Source organism: Temnothorax nylanderi, unplaced genomic scaffold (genome assembly GCF_030848795.1).
Source record: "Temnothorax nylanderi isolate EJ_2023f unplaced genomic scaffold, tnyl_v1.0 TNYL_tig0139_pilon, whole genome shotgun sequence".
NCBI classification, from domain to species: domain Eukaryota; kingdom Metazoa; phylum Arthropoda; class Insecta; order Hymenoptera; family Formicidae; genus Temnothorax; species Temnothorax nylanderi.
This window is the reverse complement of record NW_027249201.1, coordinates 312975-338818: the sequence shown is the minus strand read 5'-3', so window position 1 is coordinate 338818 and position 25844 is coordinate 312975. Positions and strand designations below refer to the sequence as shown.

The window sequence follows — 25844 nt, the reverse complement described above, 5'->3', positions numbered from 1 at the left end:
ACTTGGAACAGGTTGAACTGGTGCAATAAGTTGGAGTGAAAGAAGGGGCTGTTCAGTGATTTGGACTCAAACGCCATTGGTCGGTTACTGCGCATTTTGATGTTGTTATACCTTTTTTTAATATCATGGTTGTGTCGACCCTGTTAAAGACGATTCGAATTTTGTAACGTAAATAAACGTCAAAGAGATCTCGTGTCTCAGGTTATCGCGAGATTAATTGGTTTTAATTATATTAAACTATGGAGGGCCACTGGCTAGAATCGCTGAAGAAGAAACTCGTGAATGTGGATACATCGACACTCCAACAACTGTTGCTATCTAAGGCAGAAATTGTGGACGAGATCAAAAGAAATCAAGATCAACGATTCAATGGTGAATTTTGTTATTCGTGAATACGTAGAATAATTTAATTTGAGGGGAAATAAATCTAGGAAGGGAATAAATTGCTGGCGTTATCTTAAGTTGCTTTAAAATCCTTAGAAAATTGTAGGATAATGGTCGTATTCTTACAATTTTCTTCTATACCAATTTTTATATTTTATAGAGGACGAAACTAAGATTAAGGAATTAAAATTAAAATTGGATGTTATGAAAGAGACGCTGTATACGGAGACACAAACTTTGGAGCAAAAAAATAACGAATTATCAAGAGAAAAGGTTTATTTAGTGAGTATGATATACCTTAATTTTTTATCTCACTATCTTAATATCTCACTATTACAGAATACTCTTTAACAGGAAGAGCTGGAAGCGGAAAAAAAGAAACTCTTGCAAGAGATCAAACAATTAGAAGGGAAACGTAACAGCTTGAGGTCTGCTAAGCCAAATTTGCAAGATCAGCAAGTGCTGGAGCAAGGAAAGTACGTATTATCATTGCACATTAATGCGTTCTTGATCTTTTATCAGTGTTGTCATTGTTTTGTTCATTTCGTAGAAAAAAGTTGAAATTGTATAAGGATTTTACTAAGATACAATGGGATTACGAAGCTACAAAGCATGGTATTAAAGGCTGTATCCTTTTTTTTTACATTCATGCCTTACGTTACTTCATATAACCAGTAATATATATTGAGTGTTATTTCATATTTCACGCTAGCTACTTCTTTTTGTTAGTAAGTAGCAGAAAAGCATATTCGCAATCCTTAACTCTTGATACAGATGTCTCGAACAAATGCGACTATATTCACCACTTTTATTATGAAAATCAAGAGATTAATGACAAGTTAACCGACTCGCTGTGGCATGAGATACATTTGTCTACAAGCGAAGGCGAAATTAGAGACGAGAATCTTCAACCAAATATTCCCGATTGATGTAAATGTTATACTTTAAGTGAGATTATGTAATTCTAATATTTTATTACTTTTAAGATAGATAATATATATGTAGACATATATCAGTCTATATATAATACCTCTATATTTGGATATGGTCTTGCGTATTCACACTGAAGATATCTTTAATTTATGGCAAACATTAAAAAACATTTTTTTTGGTTCTATTTAAGTGTTATTTATATTCTTATTCTTTTTTATACTTATTAAAAAAGTAAGTCTTTATACACAACTCAGGTTTTAGTACATATCAAAAGATTGAACGCGTGGTTTGTATAATATAACGTGTAATAGACGAAAAGGATAAATAATCCTACCATTATAATAGTGCTTGCGATGCAGAAAAGTACACAGCTTAAAATACTTGCGCCAATAGCCAATACTGTCACTGAAATCAACACGTACTTGTTTAGAGTCTGAGCAACAGCGGTCTGTGATCGAGAACAGAAATGTGTACCGTTCCTTACCTTGAACCATCATAAAACCAATAAATATAAATACACCACTGACAATAGCAAACATGATAAACAAGAGGATAGGTGTCAACAGCGACGCTATTGCGATGAAGGTAGCCACTTGCAAAAACGGATTGTGGGCAAGCTGCTCCTTAAATTTGAGGATACATGTACGAACGTTGGGGTGACGTAGAAATGTCTGGCATTTCTTAGCCCGTTCTTCGTCTGAAATTAAATATCGATCCTCTCAATTTCTTTTTCAAAATAATGAACGACAGAGTAAATAAAATGTGACAAACACTGGTGAAGAGCACTGGTACGGCGCGAGTATACTTACAATACATGATTATCGAATTGTATATGCAATCACTCTGTGTCTGAAAAATAAAATGATTTGTGTTCATTCAATCGCGTAAACTGGCAGAACGTAAAGCAACGTTTTAACAATGCAAAGTATGAGGCAAATATATATTGATAAACGAATAAAATAATGTTGAGTCAAGAAAACACGACTGTATATTTAATTTACCTCTGTCATTTCCGTAGAGCGTTCAAAGTTTTTCGAAGCAATTCTCAAACGTCGCCAAACATCTCGGGCATAGGTATCATGACTTACTTACAGCGCAATTCGAAAGTGATAGTCGAAGGAATAAATAAATGTACTTAGCTCTTGCACATGGTATTTTCTAGAGCATAGACAGATATGTTTATCCAAGTCCGGAAGTTTGTTTAAATGACTATTAAATCACATCTTATCGCATCGTGTACATTATATATATGTGTCAATATTTTCTTTCTTCGTTTTTCTTTCCCCTCCTATCTCCTCTTTTATCGGCATAAGTGTTAAGGTCTGTCCAGGTGGATTTGCACAAAGTAATACGCACAAAATCGACGCGCGCGTGTATAATTATCATTTATCAACCTCTAATGCGAAGTTCTCATCGCGTTTTTTATGTGATTGGATAATCTCTCGGGATGTGCGCACGCGCGCGTGCATGTGTGTGTGTGTGTGTGTGTGTGTGTGTGCGTGTGTGCGTCTGTGTGTGTGTGTGCGCGCGCGCGCGTGTTTGTTTATTTACATTTTATATTTATTTTACTTTTATTTATATTCACCCACGTTTCACGTGGCTATAACAAAATGAACGTTGGTATCTATACTAAACCCGAATATCTTTGCTAGGAATGGCTAGGAACGACTTCGAATCGGAGCTTGTTCGAGATCGATTAAATACAAATTATCTAAGCACAATTTGAACCGAATACCGGCTTGTTTATGTAGCGTATGAATCGGGCCGGGTTTTTCACGCTTGCGCGATGAAAATGACAATAAAACAGTAACGTATGTATAGTACCTATACATACATACAAAGCTGAGTTTCAGAATTCATTGCCAGTGCCATTATATGGCAATATTGGCAATGTTATGGGCATGAAAGTCATGACGGGACTGTCAAATGAGGATAGATACAAGGTAAGTTAATTGTTAACATTTATATGTGCATCGTGGATTTTAACATTGATAAAGCAGTTACTTAAAGATGTAGAATTAGAAGATTTTAAAATTCATGGCTAGATGAAAATATTTTTTAAATGGTTAATAACTCCTTGTACTTTATTTTAAAATTGTTGATTTAAAGTATTTTTATTTTATTTTATTGTAAAGCAGACGATCTAATCTTTTATAACTTTATGGTACACTTTTTTATTTACATACAAGTACTTTACTGATACTACGTTTGTTGCGCATGTGTGACAAAAATCCAGCTCGATTCGCAACGCCGTGTGTTTGTGGGCCGAATATAAACTCCCCGAGAGTCCCGGTCCCGAGTCCCGAGTCGAAGTGAAGAGGTTATCGCAGAGATTAGCATGACGTGTATGGATTTTGACAGATCGGCCGCGCGTCAATAACGCTAAATATGCGCGCGAAAGTCACGGCGTGCTCTGGCGGAACGTCGACGAGAGCCGGAGATGCTCCAACACGGAAATTGAAGTCGACGAGCTAAACGAGTCCGCGAACACGATGCAGTTACAGATATCGCTGGACACTCCGTCCGATGACAGGACCGCTTTGTCCTGGTCGAGGTATACAATACAATCAAAAGGATACATTGATCTGAAAGCGATCATCGATTTTCTAAACGAAGAGGCTTTTCGCTGATCTATTCATTATTTACACTTTATACAGTGACTTTGACCAAACTCTGATTAACTTATCAATACCTGTATTACTTTGTTAACACAGAATTATTAATTTTCTATTGTATGACATATAGAAAAACAGATTAGATTAGGGATAACGAAGTATATAATTAGAAATTTTGTTTTAAGCAAATTTGTCAATTTAATTAATGAATGGTTGGTCAAAGTTGCCCTTACAATTGCTATTACGAGCGGCATTGTTAGGATCGGAATATGAGAAATTTTTTTTTGTTTAGGAGGGAGAGGCAGAAATGGTTCCTGTCGTTGTTGTGCGGCACGTGCATGATATACGCCACGCGTACATCGGTCCCCTTGTTGATACCTGTTGTCAGTCAGGAGAAGAATTGGTCGAAATCGGATTCAGGCATAATACTATCAAGCTTCTTCTGGGGCTATACGTTGACGCAGGTAGCCAGCGGCTATATTAGCGATAAAATCGGTGGGCAGAGAGTACTGTGGATATCTGCCCTCGGTTGGTCGGCGACAACCTTCCTCATGCCAGAAATCATAGAATTCTTTTCTGGGGATGGAACCTCCGTTTTGCTCGTCGCAGCGATGAGAATGATAAATGGAGCATTCCAAGGTAAATTTTTAACGTTATACAGTTGCACCAAAGGCAATGGTGGCTATTAATACGACACCTGTCACTTACAGGAATGCATTTTCCTAGCATGATTAGCTTGATCAGCCAACGCTTGCACGAGGCAGAAAGAGCCTCCTTCTTTAGCTTATTAACATCGGGATCTGCTCTGGGCACTCTACTCACCGGGTCTTTAGGCTCGTATCTTCTGGAGAACTATAACTGGATGACTGTCTTTCGGGCGTTAGGTACAATGTAGCTTATGTCAAATTAATTGAAGAATTCATAGATAAAAGATGATAATTTTTTAACATGCGTCATATAAGAATAATTTAATTATAGGGTACTTTCCGTTTCACGCATGATGCGCATAATGGCATCATTTATCCTTGTTGTTCATCGAGTGTTAAACAAGGATAAATGATGCATTATGCTCATCATGCGTGAAACGGAAAGTACCCATAGTTGAACGCATCTTTTTGTTAATTTTGTTTTCAAGCAAAAATGAGATACTTTTGTGGTGCTTACTAATTTATTTACATAGGGGGCATGAGTTTGGCATGGACAGCTTTATTAAGCTATCATACTCTGCCTTTTAAGGAAAAAACAGCCTCTGTCAAGTCGACCACTGGCTACACTTTGCCTTGGTCCAAACTTCTGTCACAACCTCCTTTCTGGTAATTATGATGCATGGAATGTAATATTTTCAATTTGCATAGACTATAATACAAAGAGAAATTTTTATAATCAGCTAGTCGTAGGCATTGCAATTTGATTATATTCTCCTTATCGATTTCGAAACTTTTAATTTTCGCGATTTAAAATTCTGAACTTTTTGAATCGCAATTCTTGAAAACATGAAAAATTCTTGGAATTTTAGATAATGCAACCTTCTTGCTGATTATATTCTCCCGATACTTTGGCTGCGTTCCGATATTCACTGTCAGTACTGAAAATCTATAGTGTACGTTACGTAAACTATAGATTTTCAGTACTTGCAGTAAATATCGGAACGCAGCCTTTATCGATTTCTGAGACTTTTTGTTTTCGCGATTTGAAATTCCGAACTCTCAGAATTGTAATTTGTGAAAACGTGGAAAATTTTTGGAATTTTAGATAGTGTAATTTCCTTGCCGATTATATTCTTCTGATACTAAATCAATTTTTAAGATTTATGATTGTGCTCGAATGTAATAAGAGTTTAAATTACGCATATATGCTTTAGCTTATACAAATGCTCCAGTTCTGAATCATTTGATTGTAAATATTATACGATTATTATAAGATTATGACCATAAGATCTTGTAAATATAACATTCTTTATAAATCGATTGTCTCGACTGTCTTTATTGATTGTTAACTATATGATTTTCAGGTCCTGTGTTATTGGACATGCCTGCCAAAACAACTGTTTTTTCGTGTTACTTTCGTGGATGCCTACATATTTCCATGACACATTTCCTGAAGTTAAGGTAAAATCTTATTATCTAATTTTTATTCAGTATCGTTTAAAAAATTTATATGGAAAGAAAATAAAGCCACAGAAAGAACTGTTCTGTAACGAAATTAGTAAAAAAAATATTCAAATTTATACCTAAGAAAAAGTTAACTAATAACTAAATAATTTGTGATAATAAAATAACGTAATAATTTGTTTCTGGGTATATCGTGTTGAATAATTTCAATTAATAGGGTTGGGTTGTAAATATGGTGCCATGGCTATCAATGCTACCTTGTACATTCTTGGGGAAAGCTTTATCAGAAGAGATAATTAAAACTGGCTATTCCGTGACTGTGACACGCAAAACAATTCAAACAATTTGTTTCGTCATCGAAATTGGAAGTCTGTTATTCTTAGGTAAATCCTAACACTTGATAATTAAGGCTTAATGTTGTATCTTATAATGCTATTATAATAATTGTATCGTATATGTTCCTTGTAGTGAAAGTGGAAAGCTTTCAAAGTGCAATACTTTGTCTCGCGTTGATTATCGGTGGCTCAGGCTTCCACAATAACGCTATCGCTGTAAATCCCTCAGATCTCGCACCAAAGCACTCCGGCAGTGTATTCGGTCTGATGAATACTGTTGGCGCGATACCTGGTATGTAATTAATGTAAATAATCGCATGATTGTTACACAGCTAATAAATTTCCTTTTTTTTTTCAGGTTTCCTTGGAGTATATTTTTCCGGACACATTTTGCACGTGACACACAGCTGGCCTGTTGTCTTTTTATTTATAGCTGTTATCGATGCATTAGGATGCGTAATGTTTTTATTGTTTGGCTCGGGCCAAGCGATCATATAAATTATAAAATAAAAATTAAGTTTCTATCAAATATCGATTGTGTTTTAAAAAATCTTTAAAAATAACCATTTCAGCCTGTTCGCGAATGGACACATGTGTGATAGGGAATTTTTTTTTCGACGTTGGTAACTTCGAATAGACTTCTGGGTGAGTTTCCAATCTATGTCACTTCCAGTTGTCATCCGCAACGATTTTTGCGTATGAAGTCAATAAGGAAGAATGAGATAATCTTTCTATCGACAAATATAAAGATAAAAACGTCGTAGATTCGTGTAGATTCGTCAGAGATTCGCAGAATTCTAGTCTTTGTGACATCGACGTTTCAATCCCTTCAGAGGTGAGTATTTAATCATATTTTCCGATAAATTCGCGAACCTAAAATGCCGGTAGTGTGTTACGAATGGATATCAACAAACTGTACTACGTATTTATTATTGATTACAGCAGTTACTTAAAATATGTTTAGATTTATTGTGTCATAAGACATCTTCGGAATTTTAAGGATTTCTTACGATCTCTTAGACAACTTCAAAATATCCATATAATATTCTCTGAGACATTTATTTAAATGATAACTGCGAAATAATTAATAGTAACAAATTATGCTGATAACAGAAATGGCACTCGTACAAGATTACAATACGGATGGGGAAGACGATTTGCAAGCGAGTCAATGGTACGGAGTAAGAGAAGCCACATTGTTTCTCGTCGATGCTACACAGAAGATGTTTGAGATAGAACCAGAGACCAAGCTCAGTCATATCCAAAAGTTTTTCAAGGTTAGTTATGACGTTGGTTATTAGTTTGGTTAACGAGTTACGTACAATTAATTGTCATTAATTATCCCTGCAGTTGTACAAGCAAATTCTTCGGCAGAAGCTAGCGTGGAGTATGCAGGATTGGATGGGTGTGGTATTATTTGGTACCGAAGGAAGCGACGCGAACTCAACATGGAAGAACATTCAGAGTTTACACGAACTCAGAGTTGTTACTCTGGACGATTTACAACTGGTCAGAAAACTAAGCAAGTATAATTATTAATGTTACGATTAATAAATAAACGAACAAAGGTAAATAAGAGCTAATTCGCAACGATGGTCGGGCGACAGTAATAAAACAAAAATTACAATTATAAATAAATTAATATAATAAGTAAACGTTTCGGTCCTTGGTTTGGACCCTCCTCATACATAATGATGGTCAGGTGCTTCAATGCAGTGGTCAAGATGTAATACAAAATGCAGTCAACATGTTCGCTCTCCAAGATATTTAGTGAGAGTATGGATCTCGTATCGTCAATGTGTTTATTTATAATTGTAATTTTTGTTTTATTACTGTCGCCCGACCATCGTTGCGAATTAGCTGTTGTTATTTGCCTTTGTTCGTTCATTTATTGTTATTGAGAGCTTTATCCTTGATGTTACGATTAATGTTGCCATTAAACAAGTTCAATCAATAGTGAACATAGCGTGCTTCAAGAATATGAGCTTTTATCTAATGATTTATCTGACTGAATGATTTTCAGTTAAAAGCGACATGAAGGGTTATCAGAGCATGAAATCCGAGGATGCGTACCCGCTTCACGACGCGTTGACATACGCCACGGATATCTTCGTAAAGATAAAGACAGTCCTTACCAAATGCAGGATAGTTCTGATTACTTGTCACACCCCTAAACTCGCGGACGACGAAAAACATCGCATCAGATCGAAGGCAGCATCCTTGAAAGACATCAAGGACATTAAATTGTACGTGATTGGTTTGGGAAACAATTGGGTGCACGATCAGTTCTATAAAGATTTAGAGATGCTGTCAAGGAAGACGGACATAGATGTTTACAGAATGACATCACTGGTGGATCTGGTGCAGCAGATTAAAGCGCCGTCCAAAAATATTGCGCGATTAAGCTTTCAGGTGTGTGATGGCCTGGAGATTGATTTGGTCGTGCGTACTTTGGGCAGGTAGGTCTTCACATTGGTGAGAGTAATATTTATTTCTACAACATTGTTAAATATTGTACAAGTAAAAACGTAAGTATCACTTTACAGAAAACGTAGATGTTTGCAAACGAAATCGCTGAGCAAAGCGACTAATCAAGTTTTATCGAGATCGACGTATTTCAAGGGTGAAGAGGCTTACAAAAAGGTGTATATTTCTCGCATAACGTAATCGAAAATCTTGCTTAAAATGACACGTATAAGGATGTCTTGGATTTTTTATTTCTTACGCTTGATTTGCTTGATTTATTGTAGGACAGTGACAGTGACAGTGAGGAACCTGATTTACCTTTTGTGATACCAGAGGAAGTTAACTTGGAAACTAAGGAGTCGATCGGTGGTATGAAGCTGCGTTTCACGCAAAAGGAGCTGCACCGGATAAAACATATACATCCACCAGCCATCAAGATAATCGGTGTAAGGCCTATACCCGACGATCTTTTTAGATATCACATTAAACGGAAGTACTTCGTCAGAGCAGATTACGGTAGCAAACGTAAAGGTAACGAAATATAAAATACATGATGCAAAAAATTTAATGAGTGAAATAACATTCGATTCATGATATCGCAGCGTTTAATTACTATAAAAGTAATGTCAAATGTGGTCTTTGTTTTTTCTCGCAGACAATCTATTGTTTTTTGGCGCTTTATTAAATAAATGTGCCACTCAAGGAAGAATGATTGTGTGCGCGTTCACGTTGCGGATGAATACTCAAACTAATCTCTGCTACATGATTCCAAATGCTGAACTGGGCGGTTTTTATCTATCGAGAATTGCATTCCAAGGTATATATAATTATATTCACATAATAACGCGATCAGAAAAGAGATATTCAAGATATTCCTTACTCGACGAGCTTAATTTTATATTAGGGGACATAGGAGACAAGAGCGAAGCATTGCTGCATTACGACGTCCAGAATTGTGTAACCGATAAGCAAGTTGCGCTGTGGAAAAAAGCAATTGATCGACTCGACGTGAACTACCATCCGTATATGTTCAAATCCTATAAATTGGAGTGTCAAATACAAATGGTGGAGAAGTTAGCTCTGGACAAAGAACCCGGTCCTCCGCCGATCGATATCATCGAGCAATCATGTGAGTAATATCAATTACTGGTAATACAATTACGGTACAGATTGAGAAAGATACAGAGAGCAAAAAAAATATTTACTACTTGGACAGAAAAGGAAATGAACTTGTATCAAGTATATACTAATTTCTTTTTCAGTTTTGAAGACCTGTAAGAAAACAGCTGATTTAGTGCCCGAGTTTAAGAACATGTATATAAGCAAATCCGACGGTCCGACAAAAGCAAAAAGGGCTAGAAAAAACAAGGAAACATAATTACTCAACAATTGCGTGTAATTATATAATAAAATATAATGGTGCGTGATGAAAATATTTTTGATAATATATTTAAAAAATCACACTTTATTGAAGTTACTTTACATGAAGAGGAACTTATAAGAAAAATGGATACTACTTATTAAAGTATATAAAAGATAAAAATATTATTGTTTTTAAATATTATATTTTATTCCACAATAAAAATGCACCTACAATATATCTGTAAAATCGTGTATTAAAATAAGACGTTTGATATTATCTGCGTTATATTATTTCATCGCTCATTTACTACGTTTACGCGAGCGTTACTTCTGTAGTAGCTTACGACAATTCCTTCACGTAAACGGGATTTTGTAGTAACTTACGATAATTTACTCCGCGTAAACGTGTAAATTATCGTAAATTACTACAGAAGTAACGCTCGCGTAAACGTAGTAATTGTCAATTTTAAACTTTGATACAGGCACTTGATGAAGGCATTAAAGAAACTGATTCGCAATCAATACACAATGTACGCCATGAGAATTTACATCGAAATTAAGAACTAATGTTGGTTTTATTTGGCTGTATTTAATCTTCTGTTGTTTGAAACTATTGTCGAAATATCATTGTTACTTTCAATTAGGATAATATTAGTCTAGATATAGGAAGATAAAATTATTCTTGGCACATAGATGGTAATATTTTGACGAATTAACTGCACATGGACATATAACAGTATCTCTCTTTGTATATGTATATAAAAATACAATTGTTCCGTTGAAATATATCTACCGAAATTACAGCAATTAGGCTGCAAAAAAGCAAGGCATGTGCAGATTTCTGCATAACTCACACGAGGTTGTACAACTGTCCGTTTTGAAAACCTTATAAACTCCATGCAAAATGTTCATTTCAAACAGTAAACGTTGAACTAGAAAATTTAATTTCTCACATTTTTTCAACAATCTTATATATATTATAAAATAATTTAAATAGAAAATTACTTAGATCCTACAATCGCGAGTATACTTATCGCTACAACGAACAATAGCAAAGATACAAAAGTGATATCGTTCGCCTCTCCTTTGCCATGCCTCTTCATTTCAAGCACCCGGGCTTAAAGTACGACACAGGTGCTTTTTTCACGAAAGGGATTGGACTTCTGCGACGAGAAGCCCACCAGCAGGCAGTCCTCCTGCTCGTGCTCGGTGATGTACTTCATGATGTCCTCGACAGCCTTGCTCACTGTGATCCGCTTCAGGGCGGCCTCGCGGCGCAGCTGCTCTGTCACTTGACGTTGCTGTTGCAAATTCGTGATCACCATGTCCATAACAGCTGTATGCGTGAGAGACAAAATCAGGAAAGTGTTAAACCACACGGAGAGAGAAAACGGAAAGGCGCGTGAGAGAAGAGAGAGGTACGTCGCGAATTTAAAGGCTAACCTGGGAGACGTACGATAATCGAACCCCGCTCTTACGGACCGCGAGGGACTCTCCTTTTCCCGACAACTTCGATTTTTCTGACCGCGAGAAGTAATCACGCTTTCGCGATCGGTCCTTTCGGCCTTTTCTCGATCCTAACGCCTTGCTTTATTCTTCATTCTTCCTGTGCCGATCCCTCAGGGCGCGCTCGCATGTGCGACGCATTAAGGCGCTTTTACATGGGGAGAGGGTCGAGCAGGCGCACTCGCGTGTCACCGCGCCAATTCGGCCAATCGCGGACGCGACCCGCTTCGCGATTGCGCGTCCACCCGCGGGGCGCATCGCGCCCGCGCGCGGCGCGGCGCTCGCGGCCGTGCGAAACTCCACATGAGCCTGTTGCCAGTTATTGATCCTGGCGCGATTAAACAACACCGCATTGCCGTCAACCGCGAAAACAAGACACTCGCCACGTCTCGGCCCGCGCACGGCGTTCCCGCATACGGCGTAAAAAGCGTGTCGGGGCGCCGCCGTGAGGATCGGCCGACGGCCGTCGTCGTCCCCGCCGTCGTTAACGCTATTCTACCCGGTACTCCGGATCGAGCGGACTGCTTGGTAACGCATCGCTAGAGCGGACGGACATACGATCGCGGTCCCGTCCCGTCCCGTCCCGTCCGTGGCACGGCGCGACGCGACGCGACGCGACGCGGCGCGGCGCGCGGCGCTTGACGTACTGTCAAAATGTAGAGAGAGAGAGAGAAAGAGAGTGAGTGAGAGAGAGAGAGAGGAGCACGGAGCACGACGAGCCCGATCTTCGAGTCCCCGGCCGTGATTTTCGTCGGGACAGACGGACGGGAGCGGGACGGAGGGACGAACGGCGGGACGACGTGCACATGTGATTCCCTCTCCGGAGTGGCCGACCCCATTTGGCGATGAAGAAGTTCACGATCAAGGGGGTGCTCGACGGGTTCCGGTCGTCGGTCCCGCAGCCCGTCAAGCCCGACCAGGAGATCGTCGAGAATCTCAAGCCGGAGCACTTCCAGGTTAAGAAGGTCAGTACACGGCGAGTTCGTCCCGATAATCCCTCTCTTCCTTTGCCCACCGCCCCCTCCCCCTTCGTCTCCCCCATTCGCCCCAATTAAAGTGGACCTGTCGATAACACGCCGTTCTCCCGGCGCGCATTTTTTCGCAGATCCGAGGCGGAAACGTGGTTCAAAGCGGTCCGACGAGGCGTGCGAACTGCCGCGTTAATTTCGGAGTAATCGCGCGGAATGAGATCCGCCGGAGGTTTCACCCCCTCCCCCCGTCTCCCCGCCCCCCCCCCGCGACGTCTAACGATTGACTGAACGACGCAAGTCGCGCAATTAGGAATTTTATGGGGTCAGTTGTGAGAGAAAGTAACGTCACTGGCGAGCGAGTAGATAGCGTTGACTTTAATCAGATCTATCGCGCGCGTAAAACTCGGCCCACTCGTCCGTTACATTATGTAATGGCCCGAGAGAATTGAGGAAGAAGAAACTGATATCCAGATCCAGAATTGGGGATTCAACGATTAGGAAAGATTCAATCTCTCATTCGCGTTCCTATTCGCCCGCACTTATCTTAAGTGCGGCGTCCGCAAACGAATCGTTCGGTAAAAGCTTCTATAGGTACCCTCTGCTTCGGGTACCAGCCCGTCATCCCGGTGTCGAGCTTTCTGCTCTTCGGTTCGTGTAAACAACCGCAACCCAGTAAACACGCCGTGTCAATATTGAAAGCTTATGTAATCCCCGAACTCTTTGGAATTCATATCGCTGAATAAATTCATATCAATTGCATCGCGCTATTACTGGTAAATTCAAATCATTTTCTTGACCTGATATTATCATAAACATCTTATTCAGAGTCTGCATTTTCCAATTTTTACAGAGAGAGAGAGAGAGAGAGAGAGAGAGAGAGAGAGAGAGAGAGAGAGAGAGAGAGAGAGAGAGAGAGAGAGAGAGAGGAGAGAGAGAGAGAGAGAGAGAGAGAGGGAGAGAGAGAGAGAGAGGGAGAGAGAGGGAGAGAGAGAGAGAGGGAGAGAGAGAGAGAGGAGACTGAAGAGAAGACAGCGTTTTTCTTTCTCAACTTTGTAATTTCTCAACCTTGGTTCTAAGCGAGCTTGTAGAAAAGGATTTTCCGAGCGACTCGTGCCGCGCTCGTGAGTCGCTTAGAACGCTCGTGTCGAGTTTACACGTTAAATAATTTCGAAATCGTGCTCCAAGACTGGCGCACTCGCGTGACACGCGAACCACGAGCCCTATAAGGCAAAACCTCGTGTGCTTCGCCGAGAAGGCTCAGGTTGTCGGGGGGGTACATAAGCCGAAGAGTAAACATGGCTGTCGATACCCCGCTGCCACGCGTCGCACGAGGTATCTCGTGCGCTTTGGCTTTCGTGCATCAAAAAATGTCCCCCCCCCCTCTTCCGTATATTTACCCGGAGCGAATATCGTTCGTAACTGTTGGCGAAGTTGATATCGACTATCGCGATATACACGGTTCGTGCGAATATCCGTTACGCGAACGAGGAACAGATAACGATACGGGCAGATACGAGGGGAATGCGCGCGAGAACACGAACGAGCGATTTAGGGGGGGGGGGGGGACGTTTACTACATTTATATGCGCCGCGTATTTTTGTTATACACGCCTCCCCCGGCCGATCGATCCCGATTTGTTTCTCGGCCTTCGCGATCTCCGCCGAGTATTACAATTTTAATTCGATCGCTCGCGGGGATTTCTCCCCCCCCCCCTCCCCCCTCATCTCTCGTCGCGTCCTCGTCGGTGATGATCAATTCAGGCGACACCTTTCCACACGTGCCTCCTCTCGCATTTGTCGCCCCTCGAAGCGCGACCTCGTCGTAAAGTCATAAAATCGCGCCGTTAAACGAGGTCACGATTGCGATTTTCACGGCGCGGCGAGTCGTGAACGCGCGTAAACTCGACGACGCGACGCGACGCGACGCAACGCGCGCGCTGCACATTTGCCTCCGCTGAAATCATCGCTCGATGTGCGCGTAGGCGATCATATATTCATTGCTACTTAGTATTTTAATTCTCTCGCTCTCGAGACGAGGATGACATATTCGAGATACCGGTTTCTCGACGCGCGCACCGCGATTTGACGTGCAATTTTCAATTTTTTTTTCTTACGACGCGGAGACGCGTAGAGCTGACGCAGCGCGGAACATGCAAATTCTTCGCAGGCAGGCAGGCAGGCAGGCAGCCGATTAGAAAACGCGGCCGGGTTTTCCTGTTTCGGAGAATAAAATGATAAGCGCAGCTTTTGAAAGCGCTTATTTGCGCTTATTTCGCATTCACTTCCTCATTTATGCATCGACGATAAGGCGCGGGTGCATTTGGAGTAACATGTATTATTCCGGGAACAAAACTACGCATGTTGCCTTCTCGGAAAACGATGATACGCTTGTATTATGCGCTGCATAATTACTGAGGGTTCATCCTCGAGCGCCGCGGTTTATCGCTTCACCTGACATTTGCATACATCCCACGGATACATCGCCGAAAATTTCGGTGCAACGCTAATATATTTGAGAGAGAGCATTCTGATGAGTATCGATCGCGGGTCTAAGAGAAGGGACCACTTAACTTAGCATCGCGAAATACTTCGGACAACATAATGAATTATAAAGTTAAAGAGCGTCGCGTTCTCTCTCTCTCTCTCTCTCTCTCTCTCTCTCTCAAAAGAAATTCCGGGGTTGTACGTAATTCCCCGTTGCACTTGGCGCTCGAGAGGCATCGGAAGAATGATGTAAGAAGCAGGTGGAAGTTGAAAAATCGTCCATACGTGCTCGCGAACGTCGCACTTTATCTTATCGTCCTGGGTATTTCTTGTCGTATCTCATTTTCGACACGTTACAGGAACGCGAGAGAGGGAGAGAGAGAGAGAGAGAGATCGACGTTGCGTATTTACGCGTCTATCGACACGATCGACGCTTGTCGTCGTGTTATTTCGATTTATCGTTTAATTTTTCGTATATGTAAAACCGCGCGGGTAATAAAATGCGGGAAAGTATTCATTTGTACTCCCAATAAAGGCAATTTATAGGAGACACATGTGACAGATCTGTCAATATGTGCCGCAAGTTATGATGACTCGCCCTCTCGTGGGCTCGTACAGCTATAGGCAATATCGCCAATAAGGAGTTCGCATCGTACAATACAGCCAGAATTACCTGCCGATGCTTCGAGCGCATTGATAAATAGTGACCTGCGCGACTCGCCAGGATTCGATCTTAATTACGTTATTACGGCTCTTTTTCAACGGCGATTAAGAGGATCGCCGCCGAATTTTTATCTACGGCGATCCTTCACGTTTGGAATTCGCCGCGATAAAAGTGGGATGAACCGGGCGCGTAATATAAATCTGCGAGGAAACGCGAGGTTTTTCCTACCTGCTGAGAGATAACTCTTCCCGACCGTTTATCGTATTACGATAACGAACTTCGCTCGATTTTCGCCGTGTGATCTTTCGCAAGCGTAAACGCCGAGCGTGGTGGGCAGCGAATTATTTCGCGCACGCAGCTCGGCCGTGACGAGAGTAAAAGAGAAAAATGTTAGTTACGGCACACAAAGAAAGAGAGAGAGAGAGAGAGATGTATATGTGTATGTGTGTGTGTGTGTGTGCGAGTACCTTGCGAGAAATTAGAAATTACATCGCGACGTGTACATTCATTTGAGCACGCGCGTATCTGAATCTGTCAGCAGAGGCGGAAATAATGGCCCCCGGTGCTGCAGCTGCGCTAGCGGTCATATAATAGAAAATGCGGAGATGAATAAATTCGAGCTCGCGATGCGAAACGGCGATACCACGTCACCAGGCGTATACGCGGCCCCCCTCATGCCTTTTAATTTTTCCACGTCGGATGGAAACGCGAGAGCAGATATTAGATTCTCCCTGGGAGGATCCATTATAATCGACGGTATATCCTTTTGTTCGGCTTTACCCCGAAAAGGCTTCATCGGGAATCTCATGCGGCCGAAATCGGGCCGCAGATCCAATCTTGAAGAGGGAATTTCCGGTGGTTTTCCGTGACCCGACTGCGCGTCCCCCGCATATTTTTCAATTACTCTTCACAATGGTATATAGAGCCGTATGAGTAATTGCTTCCTTTATGGAAATAATTCTATTTAGGGGACGATTTATCTGCGTACCTTCCGGTGTGTCGATTGCAGTTTTTTTGGAGTAACGTCACCTTTTATCGCGCGCCGTTTTGCGTGGTGTTGTAGAAAAAGAAAAAAAAACGGAATGGAAAAAAAAACGGAGTAAAGCCGACGCACGCGCGTCAAAGTTTTCACTAGCGGAAAATTGATAGCAACCTTGATATTGAGCCGACGCCGTGGACTACTCGCGTACACATTTCGCCGTATCTATCATTTCGCTATATCACCTATATGCGCTTTGTCGTAACTTCTGGACCAGACCCGCAGGCATCAATTTCGTTCTCGCGCCGTTCCATCTTGAAGACAACGACGAGTAATCGAGGATGCGTTCAAGGCCGAACGACTTGTCGCACGAATGAACAGCGATCCGAATTTTAGAAAAGTAACGTCGATATTAAAAAAAAAAGTGTCACGCGTCAATACGAACTTTATGCCAAGAGAATCTATATCAGGAATTCCTCGGCTTTATTTACCTTTTATAAAATCGGACTGGCTTTTCTTTTTAGACTGGCCTTTTACTGGTTGTATCAACGAATGCGGAACAGTTAATTAAATATTATCTCGGTAACATAAACGATATAAATGTATCCCTTACATAATATCACAAACGAGTACCGGGAAGCTGTACTGATAGCATATCATTAGGAGATATGTAATAGTTGCTTATTAATTGCGGAATTGTGCAAAGATAAATTGTAATTTTCGTTTACAAATTTATTCTGCCGTCCTGCATTCGATTTATAATAAAATTTTACGTCTTGCCGCAATTTAATTTGTGGAGTGATTATGATCCCATCGTATCGGTCATTTCGTTTAGAAAATCGAAGGATGCGGAGAAGAACGTAACGCAAGATTCATTTTCCGTTAATCTAATTTTTAGTTACTTACAAGGGAACCTCGCGAACCCGAAAATTCTGATTTTGATGAAACTTTACACACATGTAGGGGGGGAGGGGCGGTGGTAAATAGATGAATTTAGAAATTTTCAGTTGAGGCCAAAAAACGATTCTAAAGGATGAAACCACTCCTCATGTGCACAGATAAAAAAATTGTTGGTATTTGCGACTATAATTGCATAGTAAAATAATTATGGTAGGGATTACTATTTTATAGTTATTATTGCTATAATATTAGTAAATATAACTTTACACTGAGAAAAAAATCGTTGCAGTTATCATAATTTTACTATAATTTTTAGTTGTTCCCCTGGGGGACGATTTTTTTCTCAGTGTAAGGTTATATTTACTAATATTATAGCGATGATAATTATAAAATAGTAAACCCCTACCATAATTATTTTACTGTGCAATTATACAGTCGCAAATACCAACAATTTTTCTATCTGTGTGTAGAGGCTTTTTGTTTTTCCCGATAAGTATTCGAGATAGCAAAAAAAGTTTTTTTATACAAAAATTTCATGGTAAAAAACCCCTCTATTTAAACACACTAATAATATTTAGAAAAATTTTTTTTTAATTTTTAATGGATCGAATATTATCCTTTATATTACTGATTTTGCTGACACGGTCAGCAAAATAGTCAGCAAAAATTTTTCCCGCTACACGCGGGTTGGTTTTCTGAAAGTTGGCTGATCTTAAACGAGCATCTACAATGGTCTGCGAGCGTGGCATATAAATGTGTACTTTCCTACGATTGTACGGTTTCGCATTCGCTAAAAACGGATAATCGCAGGATAGCAAATCGAAACGAAGCGACGATCAATCGGCGAATTTGTATACTCTCAGATCAGAGGTGTTTGAACGTATTACCATATTGCGGTTAATGCGGCTCGGGAAATTTTTATATTCGCGCCGCGGAGAATACGTGGCCCGACCACGCGTGCATGCGGTGCATGTGTTCGCTCGGATTGTCGCGCCTGCAGGGCGTTGGGTGAGCCGTCCTGTCGCCGCAAATTACAATGCAATCGTCACGCTATAACACGATCGAGTGAAACGCTTTCTGCCCGACGCGACGCGACGCGATAATCCGTGCCCCCAGCCCCCGCGCCGCGCTGCGTGAGCGGATTAATTTCTGCATGCGGCCTCAAAATTACATCCGCGGCCGGGGGAAAAACCCTCTTTCTCTCCACTGTTTTGCATACTTAATTTGAATTTCTTCCCAGAATGCGGAAGTGTGACTTTTCGAACAAATAGATTAAGGATCGCTATAGTTAAACGCAACTTATCCTTTCGGAATTAGGTCAATAGTTTCGCGTCAGTATTCTCATGCAGAGCAAACACTTTCCCCTGCGAACGTGAGAGCGGCCAACTTTCAGCGTGTTTGTTCGCGAATTACAAATTTAATAATTTTGAAGTCTATCGATGCTGCATTGTGATAAGCGTGATAAGGATTTCATTCGTTATTTGACTGACTGCGATTTCTGACCTGATTTCATTCGCACGCTATGAAGCGATAAAGGTATGAGCGAAACGTATAAAAATTGTCGATCAACCTTGATATTATCAAATATATTAATTCGATACTCACACGGATTGAGGGAGGTTCCAGGTTCGAACCTTGGCTGAGGTAATATCTTTCGCAATAAATTCTCTACAGCGATATTTTAGATGCTTATTAGCATCAAAATTAAATCGACATCGATTTAATTGAGGGAGGGGGGTAGGGTATTTTAATGTTCCAATGAAAAACTGTGTTTCAAGCCCGACAAAGAATCAGCGCGCAGTTTACTAAGTTGGAAATATGTGTATGAAATACACATATAAAATACACAGAAATATGATTAGGCTATCAAGATCCAATTCATACCGTAAAATGGCTTTATATCATAACGGTCCTTTCCACTTAATATTGTATTTAATACAAATATATATCAGGCGGAATATCGCGGATAAATATCGTATGTATTGATAGTGAAATTATACGATTAATTATACAACTTAAGCTGCGATTATTTGATACCGGGCGTAACTTCCAAAATCCCCCGCAATCCTCTTATTCCGCGCGAGTAATATTTCGCGCAGGGCATCTTGCGATGCTGACGACGCGGGTCCATCAGCAATCCGGGAAGCCGGCCCGGCGGAAATTTCGCGTGGGCGAGCCTCCCTCGGGGACATTGGGCGAAATCAGAGAACCCCGGTGGGGAAGAGCGGGAGGGGGCAGGTGATTCCTCCTGGGCGATCGTAACTTTCGTATCCGCCGTATTTTAACCCACTTCCCCTCGATGCCCACCGGCGGTGGTAACCGGTGAAATGGAACGAGGGCAGTTTTCACCAGCGAAAAGCGGTTGGCGGAGTCCCGCTGCACCAAAATCGACCTCGAAAGCGTGCACGTTGCTCGTGTGTGTTCTCGCGCTGCCTCCTTCTCCTCCTCGACCGGTCTCGCGTTTCGCGGTTAATCCTAAACAAGATTGTTCCCGGCCAACTCACGTGATCCCCGAGCACGCCGATCTGTCGAGCGCGACATAGGTCTTTAGGATAGGTTTCTCTCTTTCTCTCTCCTTTTTTTTTTTTAATCGACGTTGATGCACTTCGCAACGGGAACGATCGCAAGCTCTCCGTGAAAAGCGTGCGGCGAGGCGCATCTTCCATTTCATAAGATTACCTCATCCTTCGCTTTGCGAGGAGGTAGAGCGAAGCGAAACGAAGTTTTAAGCCAAGTTTCTTGAGCGGAGAACGGTGTAAAGCCGTGATGTTCTATATCGGCATATATTGGCCTATAGTGTCGCGTGTCGCGTTATTTTACGTGACGTAAGTTTCGCCCATAAAAATACCTACTTTTTGAACTCGTAGGAAAACTTGTTTAGAAGTTCGGGGGATAGAGGAAGTGTACTTTGTTCCTACCTTCGATACCAGTCCGCCCTAATGACGGCAAGGGAGTGGCTCTTTATGGAAAATCGAGGATAACGCCCGACGAAGTTGACTTTAAATACTCGCAACGAACAATGCGTATCAGTAACATTTACCGGCAACAAAGGTATAGAATTAACAGTAGCCAGGTTGTCCACGGGATACACAATAGGAGCCGGTGAAACAATACCGTCCCTCTCCGTTCGTCTGATATATCTCCGCAACCCCTTGTAGGGGATGAATAGTCTCTTCCGAGCGGCTAAAGCAGGAAAGATGGCATGAAACGGACGCCTTTTATGTTACAGACGTTTCGACACGGCTTCCCGCATCAGCCGACAGCGTTGGCATTCGACCCGATCCAAAGACTGTTGGCGATTGGCACTAAATCCGGATCCCTCAGGATGTATCCTTCAACGTTATCGTTAATACGAGGTGGCATCCCGCAATTAAACTTTCCCTTTCTCTGCGCGTGGCGGCTAAAAGGACACGAGAGATCGACCATTGATTACCGCATGCAATACAGCGCTGCCATCCAGTCATCGCGTTGAAGCAAAAAAAAAAAGTGAATTAGTGACTGCTTTTTGACAGAAAAAGTAACCTTTTAGGAATCAAAATGGTAATCAAAAGTCAATCAATAGCCAGAAATACAACACATTCTTTTCATAGCATGGTTTAAAAAAAGGGAAAAACAAGTATTTGAACGATATAATACTAGTATATATCTGGTGCAATTTTATTAAATAAAATAAATAGTACATTTTATTATATATAATAAAATAAAGAGTCGACCAAACAAAATAAAAGTTGGTGGAAACTATGCTTCCAAGCTGGTCACAAAAGGCCAAACACAAATATTCTTTTGTATGTTTAGCAATTATTTTCATCTTTTGTTTCCGGCAACATGATAGATTTTATATCAGCGCCTTGTTTAGCATTCAGTTCGCGGTGCTAATTATAAGTAATCAGATGTTGGAACACCGGACTAGTACCAAATGAGCAACAGTGAACGAATAGCAATTGACAAAATACGAATAATAGAAAATAAAAATACGAATAGAACGCTTATGTTTTACAAATATTATGTCAACTCAGGCAAAGAAAAGTGACTATAGTGACCCGTTTTGGATAGTGACATTTTAGTGACTTGTCAAAAAAAGGTGAAAAAAAGTGACTGAATGGCAGCGCTGTGCACACAATGTGATACGATTTTTACTTTTCTCTTTCACTCTCTTTTCTAACTTTCTGTTAGCGCATTATACGTTTGCTGCTGCATCAAATGACCGCAAATTTTCTCTCGACCGCCAGCATCGCCAGTAAATGCACTCGCGTAATTCTGTTCTCATTCGCAAAAACGTTTGTCGAGAATGGGCGGAAGTAAAAACAGTACTCGCCTGCTTTTGTGACCGCTATAAAAAATTTCGGGTGTCGACACGGGTTTGTACAATTTTAGCGGATTAATTACACGGTCCTGTCGGTCCGTGGCTCTTCGACCGTATGTTTTTACACGTCAGCGATTTCATTGATCTATCGTGGCCAAAGTGTAGTAATAGATGCTCATCGCAGTTCGGTGGGCATTACTAACCATCGCGATGAACTATAAACGGAAGAGTTCCAGCCGCGCTGTCGATTTCAATATAGGTAAAAGTCTTTACGGTATTTAAGGGACCCTTACCTCCCTCCGGACGTGAAATGCGGAAGTTAACGAGTCGGTATCGACGATAATTTTCTACCAATGTCTCGCTTGACTTTTATGCGTTTACGCTATGTTATTGGGGGGGGGGGGGGGGTTTAATAAGTTATCGCATGATGAAAGAATAGAGAAACGTTCTATCGCGTAAATGTGCGAAATGATTAATTATTGCTTTATGATACGACGATATTTTATAATTGCGGCCGCGGCTCGCAATCGATACAGACCTGTATTTTCCTTAATTAACCCGATGCCACAAAAAAAAAACAGTCTAGGCAGACCGGGCGTAGATGCGCACGTGAAACACGAGGAATGTGCGGCCGTGCTGCGTCTACAATTTTTAATAAACGAGGGAGCGCTGGTGTCTGCTACTGAGGACGACACCTTACACTTGTGGAACTTCCGTCAGAAGATACCGCAGGTGGTGCACAGCCTCAAGTTTCAAAGAGACAGGTCAGTCATTAGCACGCGATGGGCTGATGTTACTTTCCCTAATTTTAAGCTTTGAGCTTCGTCTTTTGCCAATATACACGATTCGTGCAAAGTACGCTTAATGGCTATCGCTTTTAATTATACGTTGGATGAGTGAAATGTGTGATATACTTGAGGGATTTCACATTTCGCAAGCGCTAAACTAAACTATTTGAACTTTTCGGCAGCAAGTGTTTAATTGGAACATGTAATATTCGTTTTCGACAGAATCACATGCATTCATTTACCGCTACAAAGTAAATGGTTGTATATTGGGACCGATCGAGGAAACGTTCACATACTGCACATTGAAACGTTCGTTCTATCTGGATATATAATTAATTGGAACAAGGCTATCGAAGTGTAAGTATATACATCTTTGCTATTGAGATATTTGATAATCTTAATAAGTGAAACAAGCGCGCGTATGTCGGTGCTATCTGTATGTACAAACGCCGATACGTTTGAAACAAATGCAATCGTACGTTGATAAACGCATGCAAAGCATAATAAACTTTAATGCCAGTCTTGGTAATTTCTAATTTTATTAATTGCGAGCATACAAACAAGTTTAACATTTTTGTTTGCATTAAGGTAAGTATTTCGAAGGGAACTGCCACTTAACATGATTGATTTCAGCGATAGGATCTCCAGTACAAAGGGCAATAATACGATGTGAATTACCTCTGAATTTTTAGCGCTTGATTAATTAGGCATTGTTTTTAATGAAATTTTCTGAAAGCGGCGGAAAGACTCTCCGCGATATAACGTACGATAAAAGATTTATTTTACAGTTGTAAGATATTGGCACTTTAAGTTTGTATCACGGAAAATATACCGAGTGTGTTTGCGGATATTTCTTTTAATGTGGAAAACGTTTTCCAAGTCACTTATAATTCTGCCCGTCGTTTTATTACAGATTAATAAATCTAAGACATAAAATATGTGTCTCACGCGCGTCATTAAATTTATTACCTTAATAAATCTGTATTATAACATTGAGTGAGGAATTATAGAATGGCTTAGAGAATGTTTCAAATTAAAAGGGATATATATTAGCTATTTGTGTAATCCTTACAAGACGTTTACGTGACAGATTAGCACTTGCTGTGTCTCTGAGAGAGTATCTCTTAAGAATATTTTTCAAAAAGATGAGTGAAAAGTATATGTATTTTCAGATCCCGTTTCCACTAATTTCCTATAACGAATGTGTCGTTCAAGATTGTGTCCTAAATGTGTGAATGTATAGGTCAATTAAATTACGGTGAACGGATAACGTTCGTGTGGAGATTATCTCCAATAAAAACTAGTACTATATATCTATTACTTTGTTAACACTGGAAGGAACAGACGTCAAAGACCTGTAGTTCTTTATTGTGCCTGACCGTAGACACATAGATGTGAATGTGGCAGTGATGGTATAAGGGTGCTCATTATAAGTGTACCACCATTGGGACTTAATATATCCACGATGTAAATTTTAAAAAATTGTCAATTAAATAATCAGTCGTAGAAATTTTAGCCCAGTTCAGAATTGTCTGACAGTCAAAAAGAGTATTGACACTTATTCTTATTTTCAATATAGATGTCTTTCCCGACTTTAGGACTTGCGTCACAGAATATTAATCTGATTAGTAAATAAATAACGAGCAACGTGGCTGTACCTCAGATGTTAATGAATAATTAGCTATGAATAATTCCCAATAGCGAGACACTTAAAATAACTTATGCAAGCGAATCCTCTTCCTTCTACTTTCCGAAAATTCATTACTATCGACAAAGCCTATTAATACCTCAACATTTGATTTATCGGCATTAATACGCTACGAAATCTTTAACTATTTATTATAACTATTTAGGAATGCTTTATTATTTATTATTTGTATACTAATCAACCACGATTTTCTTATCGTGTTTCATGAAAATATACATATAATAATAGTGCCAATTAATATATAAAGATATTATCGGCACATTAAATAACGTAACACCTAAGCTGAAGCACAATGTGATGATAAAACTACAATGAAACACACCGGTTAAAGACCGCACACGAGTTTTATATATGTTTCACAATAACACAAAAATAATGGTTCTCTTATACATGTGTGTGTATATATATATATATATATTTTTCAGATCTAGAAAAACTCACCCTGGTGCTGTAGTACACTTGAGTGATAATCCGTTAGATTTGAGCAAGGTACGCGCGTTTTTTGAGTACGTTTTTTTTGCATTATTATTCCATCCTTATCATAATTTCATGATTGACAATTTTATCGTGACGCGTGAAAGAAAAAAAAGGAACATTTGGCGTTTATTTAATATTTTTTTTCTTACAAACTTGGATTATTTGTCTAGATCCAAGCCAATAAGTGCAAGTGTGTGCTTGCATGTTGTATGTGTGCATGCGTGCATGCTGTCACTGTTGTGATATGTACAAACGAAGGAGAATAAAAAACGCCTTTCATTGAGAGAGAAAATCCATATTGTTCGATATTCTAAAATGGATTCAGATCAGTTTTTACAAATCGATGAAAGTCATACCGCGCGGTCATGATCACTCATCTTTTTACACATTTTATATGAATTCACTGTTACTTCAACTTCCGACAACGGAGTTTCTGTTACGGACCTTATGCAAATGTATCTTCTATTTACCCTACTAATTGTGCAGTCATGAGTGTGTGATGAGTGTTTGTGTGTTCGGGTTGCGTTTGCAACTTTCTGTGTCTTTGATATTGATAGATTAAATTTGAAATTTTATATGTAATATCGTATATGCTGTTTGGTTTTTCTCGATTGTAACTGTGTAAAGAAACGTGTACTATTTTGTTTACGTCGAAAAAAAACATTATTTGTTATAAAAAAGTGCTTTTTAAAATTGTACAGACGAATTTTTAAGGATGTACAAATCTAAGTTTAATGGATATCCGTCAATTAACTATTTTCTTGTCTCTAAAAGTATTATAGCAAAAACATCTTTATCTTTAAACAGTGATTACACCGAACAAAATACTAAGGACTATGATTATAAAACTGCAATTTTT

General features: G+C 40.2%; 6 protein-coding genes across 16 annotated transcripts in view; 4 read left to right on the top strand and 2 right to left on the bottom strand.

Annotated features, from left to right (window-relative positions):
* Nucleotides 1-69: 69 nt before the first annotated feature.
* Nucleotides 70-2563, top strand: LOC139777131 (uncharacterized). Its single transcript, XM_071714343.1, has 5 exons — nt 70-372; nt 545-666; nt 739-860; nt 935-1011; nt 1159-2563. Exons 1-5 carry the CDS (start codon nt 240-242, stop codon nt 1311-1313), a joined length of 609 nt encoding a protein of 202 aa, XP_071570444.1. The 5' UTR covers nt 70-239; the 3' UTR covers nt 1314-2563.
* On the bottom strand, nt 643-2770 carry LOC139777132 (uncharacterized). 2 transcript variants are annotated; one of them, XM_071714346.1, is made up of 5 exons: nt 2558-2770; nt 2319-2475; nt 2127-2166; nt 1802-2014; nt 643-1722 (listed from the first exon to the last, which is right to left on the bottom strand). In XM_071714346.1, exons 2-5 carry the CDS (start codon nt 2325-2327, stop codon nt 1568-1570), a joined length of 417 nt encoding a protein of 138 aa, XP_071570447.1. In that variant the 5' UTR covers nt 2328-2475; nt 2558-2770; the 3' UTR covers nt 643-1567. The 2 variants fall into 2 exon arrangements, with proteins under 2 accessions (XP_071570447.1, XP_071570446.1); XM_071714345.1 differs by having other exon boundaries at nt 2319-2770.
* A 289-nt stretch (nt 2771-3059) lies between these two features.
* Nucleotides 3060-6907, top strand: LOC139777128 (voltage-gated purine nucleotide uniporter SLC17A9-like). 2 transcript variants are annotated; one of them, XM_071714340.1, is made up of 9 exons: nt 3061-3260; nt 3554-3871; nt 4225-4571; nt 4643-4816; nt 5113-5245; nt 5944-6040; nt 6261-6426; nt 6512-6670; nt 6737-6907. In XM_071714340.1, the coding sequence occupies exons 2-9, from the start codon at nt 3810-3812 to the stop codon at nt 6874-6876; spliced, it is 1278 nt and encodes a 425-aa protein (XP_071570441.1). In that variant the 5' UTR covers nt 3061-3260; nt 3554-3809; the 3' UTR covers nt 6877-6907. The 2 variants fall into 2 exon arrangements, with proteins under 2 accessions (XP_071570442.1, XP_071570441.1); XM_071714341.1 differs by lacking the exon at nt 4643-4816 and having other exon boundaries at nt 3060-3260.
* Nucleotides 6897-10483, top strand: LOC139777125 (X-ray repair cross-complementing protein 6-like). The gene is made up of 10 exons (XM_071714336.1): nt 6897-7023; nt 7143-7213; nt 7492-7655; nt 7729-7900; nt 8402-8837; nt 8925-9021; nt 9129-9375; nt 9500-9661; nt 9749-9973; nt 10107-10483. The coding sequence occupies exons 3-10, from the start codon at nt 7494-7496 to the stop codon at nt 10220-10222; spliced, it is 1617 nt and encodes a 538-aa protein (XP_071570437.1). The 5' UTR covers nt 6897-7023; nt 7143-7213; nt 7492-7493; the 3' UTR covers nt 10223-10483.
* Nucleotides 10390-11853, bottom strand: Ggamma1 (guanine nucleotide-binding protein subunit gamma-1). Its single transcript, XM_071714347.1, has 2 exons — nt 11650-11853; nt 10390-11542 (listed from the first exon to the last, which is right to left on the bottom strand). Exon 2 carries the CDS (start codon nt 11535-11537, stop codon nt 11325-11327), a length of 213 nt encoding a protein of 70 aa, XP_071570448.1. The 5' UTR covers nt 11538-11542; nt 11650-11853; the 3' UTR covers nt 10390-11324.
* A 169-nt stretch (nt 11854-12022) lies between these two features.
* The window catches only part of Tomosyn (syntaxin-binding protein tomosyn), a 39892-nt gene continuing 26070 nt past the window's right edge, over nt 12023-25844 (top strand). For 4 of the 9 annotated variants that reach the window (XM_071714325.1, XM_071714323.1, XM_071714324.1 and 1 more), the window contains exons 1-5: nt 12023-12677; nt 20939-21036; nt 22594-22776; nt 23023-23157; nt 24934-24997. In XM_071714325.1, coding sequence (XP_071570426.1) covers nt 12558-12677; nt 20939-21036; nt 22594-22776; nt 23023-23157; nt 24934-24997 — 600 coding nt within the window. In that variant the 5' untranslated portion in view covers nt 12023-12557. Of the gene's footprint in view, nt 12678-20938; nt 21037-22593; nt 22777-23019; nt 23158-24933; nt 24998-25844 lie in introns of those variants that run through there. The other 5 variants (XM_071714330.1, XM_071714329.1, XM_071714328.1 and 2 more) reach the window with 2 other exon arrangements.

Excerpts from the sequence above, each read along its gene's own strand:
- LOC139777128 (XM_071714340.1), top strand. The coding sequence starts at position 3,810 with ATGCAGTTACAGATATCGCTGGACACTCCGTCCGATGACAGGACCGCT. Across the intron at positions 4,817-5,112 it reads GACTGTCTTTCGGGCGTTAG|GGGGCATGAGTTTGGCATGG; the intron begins GTACAATGTAGC and ends TTATTTACATAG. Across the intron at positions 6,427-6,511 it reads TGGAAGTCTGTTATTCTTAG|TGAAAGTGGAAAGCTTTCAA; the intron begins GTAAATCCTAAC and ends TGTTCCTTGTAG.
- Ggamma1 (XM_071714347.1), bottom strand. The coding sequence starts at position 11,537 with ATGGACATGGTGATCACGAATTTGCAACAGCAACGTCAAGTGACAGAG.
- LOC139777132 (XM_071714345.1), bottom strand. Across the intron at positions 2,015-2,126 it reads CAATTCGATAATCATGTATT|ACGAAGAACGGGCTAAGAAA; the intron begins GTAAGTATACTC and ends ATTTAATTTCAG. Across the intron at positions 1,723-1,801 it reads TGGTTTTATGATGGTTCAAG|TGACAGTATTGGCTATTGGC; the intron begins GTAAGGAACGGT and ends TGTTGATTTCAG.
- LOC139777131 (XM_071714343.1), top strand. The coding sequence starts at position 240 with ATGGAGGGCCACTGGCTAGAATCGCTGAAGAAGAAACTCGTGAATGTG. Across the intron at positions 373-544 it reads TCAAGATCAACGATTCAATG|AGGACGAAACTAAGATTAAG; the intron begins GTGAATTTTGTT and ends TATATTTTATAG. Across the intron at positions 1,012-1,158 it reads AAAGCATGGTATTAAAGGCT|ATGTCTCGAACAAATGCGAC; the intron begins GTATCCTTTTTT and ends CTCTTGATACAG.
- LOC139777125 (XM_071714336.1), top strand. The coding sequence starts at position 7,494 with ATGGCACTCGTACAAGATTACAATACGGATGGGGAAGACGATTTGCAA. Across the intron at positions 7,656-7,728 it reads ATATCCAAAAGTTTTTCAAG|TTGTACAAGCAAATTCTTCG; the intron begins GTTAGTTATGAC and ends TTATCCCTGCAG. Across the intron at positions 9,022-9,128 it reads GTGAAGAGGCTTACAAAAAG|GACAGTGACAGTGACAGTGA; the intron begins GTGTATATTTCT and ends GATTTATTGTAG.